The sequence below is a fragment of the Budorcas taxicolor genome, chromosome 7 (assembly GCF_023091745.1).
Source record: "Budorcas taxicolor isolate Tak-1 chromosome 7, Takin1.1, whole genome shotgun sequence".
NCBI classification, from domain to species: Eukaryota; Metazoa; Chordata; class Mammalia; order Artiodactyla; family Bovidae; genus Budorcas; species Budorcas taxicolor.
In genome coordinates, this window is record NC_068916.1 from 9132811 (window position 1) to 9141448 (window position 8638).

General features: G+C 38.5%; 1 protein-coding gene across 1 annotated transcript; it reads right to left on the bottom strand.

The window, feature by feature from the left end:
• Positions 1-3477: 3477 nt before the first annotated feature.
• Positions 3478-5369, bottom strand: LOC128051129 (olfactory receptor 10H3-like). The gene is made up of 2 exons (XM_052643620.1): positions 5358-5369; positions 3478-4416 (listed from the first exon to the last, which is right to left on the bottom strand). Exons 1-2 carry the CDS (start codon positions 5367-5369, stop codon positions 3478-3480), a joined length of 951 nt encoding a protein of 316 aa, XP_052499580.1.
• Between the last annotated feature and the right edge of the window lie 3269 nt (positions 5370-8638).

An 8638-nucleotide genomic window follows, 5' to 3' on the forward strand; every position in this document is an offset into this window, starting at 1 on the left:
ACCATGGGATCGCAAGAGTCAGACACGACTTAGTGACTAAACCACCACCACCATCCTGCAATTAAAATTAATTAATTTTTTTAAAGGGAAAAAATTGTCAACCTCTAAAACTTTAATCAACCAAAAATATTGTGCAACCATTTCAAATTTGGTTTCAACTAATTATTTTTTAAGACAATTTTTTTCAGAGTAGTTTCCATTTCACAGCAAAATTGAGAGGAAAGCAGAGATTTTCCATTTACCCTGTACCCCCTCACACATACACAGAGTTTCACTATCAATTTCCTCTACCAAAGTGGTACATTTGTTGCAACTGATGAACCTAAGTTGACATAGTATCATCACCAACGTCCATAATTTACATTATGGTTCACTTTCATTGTGTCTTTTATGGATTAACACATATAGTGAGATGTATCCATTGTTATAGTATCATGTGGAGTATTTTCACTGCCTTAAAAATCCTGTGTTCTACCTAGTCATCCATCCCTCTCCCTTATCCTTTGGCAAACACTGGCCTTTTTATTGCCTCCATTGTTTAGCTTTTTCCACAGTATCATACAGTTGGAATCATATAGTTCATAGTCTTTTTAGATGGGCTTCTTTCACTTTGTAATGTGCAATAAAGGTTCCTCCAAGTCTTTTGATGGATTGATAGCTCAAATTTTTGGTGCTAAATAATATTCCATTGTCTTGGTGTTGTTGTTCAGTCACCAAGTCATCTCCAACTCTTTGCGACTCATGGACTGCAGCACCCCAGGCTTCCCTGTCCGTCACCAACTCCCAGAGCCGATCAAACTCATGTCCATTGAGTCAGTGATGCCATCCAACCATCTCATCCTTTGTTGTCCCCTTCTCCTCTTGCCCTCAATCTCTCCCAGCATCAGGGTCTTTTCTAAGGAGTCTGCTCTTTGAATCAGGTGGCCAAAGTATTGGAGCTTCAGCTTCAGCATTGGTTCTTCCAATGAATATTCAGGACTAATTTCCTTTAGGATTGCTCAGCTTATTTATCTATTCACCTATTGTAGGATATCTTGATTCTTTCAAATTTTGGCAATTTCAAAAAAATATGCCATAAACATCGGTGTGCAGATTTTTTCTTTTGTAAACCTAAGTGTTCAACTCCTTTGGGTAAATACCAGGGAGCGTTTTATGGATTATATAGGAAGATTATGTTCTGTTTTGTGGGACATTACCAAATTGTCCTCCAAAGTGGCTATACCATTTTGCATTCCTAGTAATGAATGAGAGTTTCTGTTGTTTCACATCCTTACCAGCATTTAGTGTTGCCACTGTAACAGATTTTAGTCATTCTAATAGGCAAGTTGTGGTAAAATGTACTTTTTAATGGATAACTAATTGCCCCAACAAGATTTAGTGAATAGTTTATGGTTTTGAAATTGGGTTATTCCATGACACTTATGCCATTCCACTGTTTTACATGTCTGTTTCTGTACAATATTGCTTTTTAAAAATGATTTTAGCTTTCTAAATTAATTTTAGTGGTAGTAAAATATTTATAGTGTGGTATTTATATAACATGATAGTGATAATTGTTATAGTAGTTGATAGTGACTAAGACTTAGTCACTACTCTGACTCTGGTAGTCACTTATGATTTTAATTATATAAGCAGATAACATATGTAAGTCATTAATCCTCACAATAACCATATGAGCTAGGTACTTATGATATCTGCATTTCTCAAATTTAGGAAACAGAACCGTAAAAAATTACATAGCCATGGTTACATAAAAAAGTTACATAGCCATAGCTACATTGGCCATGAAGAAGGATATTTTTTCCTATGTGTATCTCTCCTTTTTAAAAAATTTATTTTTGCTGAGGTAACATTGATTTATAACATTATGTATGTTTCACATGTACAAAGTTATATATCTACTCTGTACACATTACAGTTACTATCAAAAATTTATTTTCTATTCATCTCCACACAGTTGACCTCTTTCCCCATTTTACCTTCATCTCTCCTTCCCCTCTGTGTCATGTTTATTTTTGTTTCATTTTTTCATTTATTGTGGTCTTTATTTCTTTGTTTTTTTTTTATATTGCACAAATGAGTGAAATTATATGCTATTTGTCTTTAACCACCTGAGTTATTTCACTTAGCATACTATGCTCAAGATCCATCCATGCTGTCACAAGTGGCAAGGTTTCATATTTCTTATGGCTGAGTAGTATTCCATTATGTATTTAGATATATCTCACATCTTCCTTATCCCATGGTTAAGTTGTTTCCACTTCTTGACTATTGTAAAATATGCCATGATGAACATAGAGCTGCAAACATCTTTTTGAATTAGTGTTTTTGTATTCTTTGTATAAATACCCCCAAAATGGAATAGCTGGATCATATAATAGTCCAAGGTTTAATTTTTTTGAGGAAAATCCGTACGGTCTCCCATGTTGGCTGCACCAATTTACATTTTCTACAATGTCGCACGAGGATTCCCTTACCTCCACATCTTTGACAACACTTGTATTTTCTTGGTAGAAGAACTTGAGCTCACTTCCCCTCCTGAAAACACTAAAATCTAACTGCTGCATAACCTGGACAAAAAGACTGGAATCTGTTTTTCTGAGCCTCTTCTAAAATATGCAGAGGAAGGACACTCTCAGGCTCATTTTATGAGGCCACCATCACACTGAAATCAAAACCACACACACACAAAAAAGAGGAAATTGCAGGTCAATATCACTGATGAAGATACAGGCAAAAATCCTCAACAAAATACTGGCAAATCAAATCCAACAACACATTGAAAGGATCAAGTGAGATTTATCCCAGAAATGCAAGGATACTTTGATATACACAAGACAACACATCAACAAACTGAAGAATGAAAATCATATGATCACCTCAAAAGATGCAGAAAAAGTTGTTGACAAAGTTCAACACCCATTTAGGACTAAAAATAAAACACTCTACAGAAAGTGGGCACAGAGAGAACCTCCTTAACTTAATAAAGGCTATATATAACAAACCCACAGCAAACATCATTCTCGACAGTCAGTAATTACTTTACATGTCAGGGTTTCATATATGGAAAAGACCCAGTCCTGGTGGTATTTCTTATTATCTTTAGGTAATTTTATTCATTTTTATTTTGGGGGATGGGGAATTAAAATCTACTTTTGCTAGTCCATTCAAGGATAACCACCTGTATCAGGGTCCTGATACATGCATTTGGTGCTTCCCACCTGCTTATAGACAGATAGCACATTCTTAGGTATAGATAATGGGATAAAGTTCATTTCACTGGGAATAAATAAAAGATTATGATGAGACAGACTATGTAACAGGGGGAAACATTGGAGAAAAGTGAGTAGCTAGTATGCATCAAACTCTGATGGAGTGTGAGTATTTTACAGACCTGAATCATTACAAGAGTTCTATGGAGACAGATATTATTAAACCCCTCTCATCCATTACAGATCCATATCATCAAACTGGCCATCAGAAGCTTAGGGGACAGAAAGTTCTGCGCAAATTTCTCTTTATGCCATTTTTCAGCTCCTTATTCCTGAGACTGAAAATGATGGGGCTAAGAAAGGGGGTAAAGACTGTATAGATGGTGGTCATCAGAGTGTTATTGTCCATAGAATGGGGGCCTTTGAGTTTCAGATAGATGATGGAGGCAAAACCGTAGTGCACGACCACTATGGTGAGGTGGGAGACACAGGTAGAAAAGGTCTTGTGCCGGCCCTCAGTGGAGGGGATCCTCAGAATGGCAGCCACGATGAAGACATAGGAGAGGAAGATGAGGAATAAGCACCCCATCAAGGCTGTGACGCAGACCAAGATTACAACTATGGTGACAGAGGCTGTCCCCTTCCCACAGGCCAACTTCAAGAGGGAAAGCACATGGCAGACAAAATGGTGTATCTCCTTAGACCCACAGAAGGTGAGATGAAAAACTATCAATGTCACCATCAACCCCATAGCTGAGCCACCAGCCCAGCACCAGGACACAAGACGGGCACAGTCACGGGTGCTCATGAGCACGTTGTAGCGCAGGGGGTGGCAGATGGCCACGTAGCGGTCGTAGCCCATGATCATGAGCAGGAAGGAGTGGCTGTAGCCAAACATGAAGGAGAAGAACATCTGGCTGGCACAGGCCACAAAGGTGATGGAGTGGTGGGTGGAGAGCATGTCGGCCAGCATGCGAGGGGTGACCGCAACAGTGAACAGGATCTCGGAGATGGAGAGAGCACACAGGAAGAGGTACATGGGGGTGTGGAGGCTGTGCTCCCTCCAGATGGTGCCCATGATGAGCAGGTTGCCCAGGAGTGTGAACAGGTACATCAGCATGTACAGCAGGAAGAAGGAGGGCAGGAGCTGCTGAGGGAAGTGGGAGAAGCCGATGAGGATGAATTCAGACACTGTGCTGTAGTTCTGAGCAGACGAGGATGCTGCATCTGGGGACATCAGAAAGAGAATGAAGGCACAGTGATTAAAACAGAGGCTCTAACCTAGATTAATGGCAATTGAGGAGTTCTATACTATATATTCAAGGGTTTCTCAGCAGTAAAGAATTCACCTGCAATGCAGGAGATGCAGGTTCAATACCAGGATTGAAGAAGATCCCCTGGAGAAGAAATGGCAACCCATTCCTGCATTCTTTCCTGGGAAATCCCATGGACAGAGGAACCTGGCAGGCTACAGTCCATGGGGTCACAAGAGTGGGATATGACGTAGTGACTAAACCACAACCATCCTAAATATTCATTTGCTTAACTTCTCTGGGTCTCACAATCTTCATCAGTAAGATGGAATAAATCATAATATTTACCATTTAGTAGTGTGATAAAGATAAAATGAGATCCCATACACTAAATGCTGAAGACACAGTTTGGCTTCTAAGTTTTTGTTAACAGTGATGAAAAGAAATAAAAGATTCAGGTTTGTAATCAAGGCAGACATAGGTGGTCAGAGTCATATTCTTTTGAATACTGTGCCTGTTGTCAAAAATATGTTTGGATCTTGGATTTATAAATTTTCACTGAGAGTCTTTGCCTTTAATTGAGTAACCAATTCATATTTATTTTAATACTATTTTATTAATACTCATTTCTGTCAATGTATCTCATATTTTGTATTTACTCTTTCATAGGAACTGAAGAGAATGCTTAAAATAAAAAGATGGACGAATATATGCTGGGCAAATGTGCACCAAAGGAATGATGAGGAAACAATCCTGAAAGAAAAAAAAAAAAAAAAAAGAAAAGAAATTGAATGAAACAATAATCATAATACCTATGTTGAAAGAAAGTGAAAGTGAAGTCACTCAGTCGTGTCCAACTTTTTGTGACCCCATGGACTGTAGTCTATCAGGCTCCTCCTTCCATGGGATTTTCCAGGCAAGAATACTGGAGTGGGTTGCCATTTCCTTTTCCAGGGGATCTCCCCAACCCAGGGATTGAACCTGGGTCTCTCCCATTGTATGTAGGCAGACACTTTACCATCTGAGCCACCTGGGAAGTCCCTATACCACATGCCAATAAAAGAAACCAGGTTCCCTGAAGAAATACCCCAGGGCATGGAAGCAAGCCTAGGACATCTCTGCAACAGTTCAATGGAACTTTCACTGAGCAATTGTTAATGTTAAAGAATGTGGGAACCAGATTGAAAATGTGTCCACTGGAATAGGTGAGCATCAGAAAGATTGATCATATACAGAGGATGAAGGAACAAGCTAAATGACACCATGAAGACACAATCAGAAAATACAGAACCCAATATGTTCCACAGAATAATTGATCTGGTCTCATGGGAATGGCAATCCAATCCAGTATTCTTGCCTGGAGAATCCCATGAACAGAGGAGTCTGGCAGGCCACAGTACATGGGGTTGCCAAGGGTCGGACATGACTGAGCGACTAACACCACTACTACACTACATCAATAAGCCAGGGTCATGAAATTCAAGGTACAAAACAATCATATGCAATATAGGGTAGTAGATTAGATGCTAATATACATATTTATAAGTTTTTAAGGAATTAGAGAAGACTTTTATTATGGCATGAATGAATGATGGGTTATGAATAATATCAAGGGATTATTCTTAATCTAGTTATCCATTTTTAACTGCAATGTTGTTGCAAAAAGGCTGTGAAGGAAAATATTACTAGTTTAAAAGCACACGAAAGTGGAAAATTTATGCACATAGGAAATGTCAAAGGGGAATATTTTATGAAAGGTAAAAGAACATTGTAGCGACCTGCATATATACAATTAACTTATATAATGATATACAGGTTGAATATTAGGAATAAATATTTAAAATAACTTCAGTGAAATAGTTATAAAGTCAGTGCTAGATAGATATTTAAATTAAAGTTGGAAATTTTAACAGTTCTAAAATGAAATGCAATTTGGAAGTTATTAAATGAAATTAAGAGTGAAAGGGGAGAGTGAAAAAGCTGGTTGGAAACTCAACATTGATAAAACTAAGGTCATGGCATCCAGTCCCATCACTTCATGGCAAAAGAAGGGGAAAAAGCAGAAGTAGTGACCAATTTTATTTTCTTGGGCTCCAAAATCACTGTAGATGGTGACTGTAGCTTTCACTTGCTACTTGAAAAGAAAGCTATGACAAACTTGCTGTTGCTGTTGCTGCTGCTGCTAAGTCGCTCCAGTCGTGTCCGACTCTGTGTGACCCCATAGACGGCAGCCCACCAGGCTCTGCCGTCCGTGGGATTCTCCAGGCAAGAACACTGGAGTGGGTTGCCATTTCCTTCTCCAATGCATGAAAGGGAAAAGTGAAAGGGAAAAGTGAAAGGGAAGTCGCTCAATCCTGTCTGACTCTTAGCGACCCCATAGACTGCAGCCTACCAGGCTCCTCCGTCCATAGGATTTTCCAGGAAAGAACACTGGATTGGGTTGCCATTGCCTTCTCCAATGACAAACCTAGACAGTGTATTTAACAGCAGAGACATCCCTTTTCTGGCAAAAGTCTGTATAGTCAAAGCTATGATTTTTCCAGTAGTCATATATGAATGTGAAAGTTAAAGAAGGCTGAGCACTGAAAAATTGATGCTTTTGAATTGTGGTGTTGGAGAAGACTCTTGAGAGTCCCTTGGATTGCAAGGAGATCAAACCCATCAGCCCTAAAGAAAATCAACCCTCAACACTCATTGGAAGGACTGTTGCTAAAGCTCCAATACTTTGGCCACCTGATGCAAACAGCCAACTCATTGGAAAATACCCTCATGCTGGGAAAGATTGAAGGCAAAAGGAGAAGGGGGCTGCAGAGGGTGAGATGGTTATATAGCATCACCAACTCTATGGACATGAATCTGAGCTAACACTGGGAGATAATGGAGGACAGAGGAGCCTGGTGTGTTGCAGTCAATGGGGTCACAGTCAGACACAACTTAGTGAGTGAACAGCAACAACAATTCCAATGGATTAATAACATTCAGATGTCAGCTCCTGGACATAAGTAGTCTGTGTACTAAATGAGATTAAATATTTCTTTCATGCACATAGAGGACTTTAACAAAAATTTACCTATCAGAGCTATCAGAGTCCCTTGGACAGCAAGGAGATCAAACCATTCAATAGTAAAGGAAATCAGTCCTGAATATTCATTGGAAGGACTGATGCTGAAGCTGAAGCTCCAATACTTTGGTCCCCTGATGCGAAGAACTGACTCCCTGGGAAAGACCCTGATGCTGGGAAAGATTGAAGGCAGGAGGAGAAGGAGATGACAGAGGATGAGATGGTTCGATGGCATCACCAAGTCGATGGGCATGAGTTTGAGCAAGCTTTGGGAGGTGGTGATGGTCAGGGAAGCCTGTCATGGTGCCGTCCATGGGGTTGCAAAGAGTCGGACATGGCTGAGTGACTGAACTGACTGACCTTGTTTTAGGACATAGAGAAATCCTCCATTCATTTCAAAGTACAAATAATATGTAGATTATAATACACTGAGTTAGATTTATTAAGCAATCTTTTGTGTCAATATTAAATTGATGAAGAAATATTTACAAAGTAATTTAAGTATCAAATGTCAATGTCTTAAGCTAAAAGAATACTACAATGGGAATGCACATTTTAAAATGTATTTAGAAGAAACATTATCCGGAATATCATACTTTATACAGCTTAAATTGGGTGATAGATTAAGATAAAGCAAAGAAGAAAATACCAATGAAAAAGCATAAAATTAAAATTGGAAATAATTATAGAAATAATGGATATCTTAAAATGAATGAAATAGTAATAAAATATAAGAAATGGAATGAATTCTCAGAGACACATAAAATTGCAAAACTATTATGAGAAAGAAATAGAAACCATTTCAAAAAAGTTTTAAAGAAGTTGAAATAGTTAGAGACCTTCCCTTCCTATAATTCATTAGACCCAGTGAGTTTACAAGTGAGTGCTCATGAACCTTTAAGGAACAACTGATTAAATCTTATACATGCTCTTCACATAAAAGGGGAAAAAAAGGAAAAATCTGAAATCTGCTAAGCTGATTTCATCATTCTAAATTCTAAAACCAGGTAAACTGTTGTAAGAAACAGTTATGGGCCACTTTATCTATCCAAGCAAATTGTAAAATCTATTGTAGGATGTCACCTAATCAAAAACAATGTATAAAAATTAGT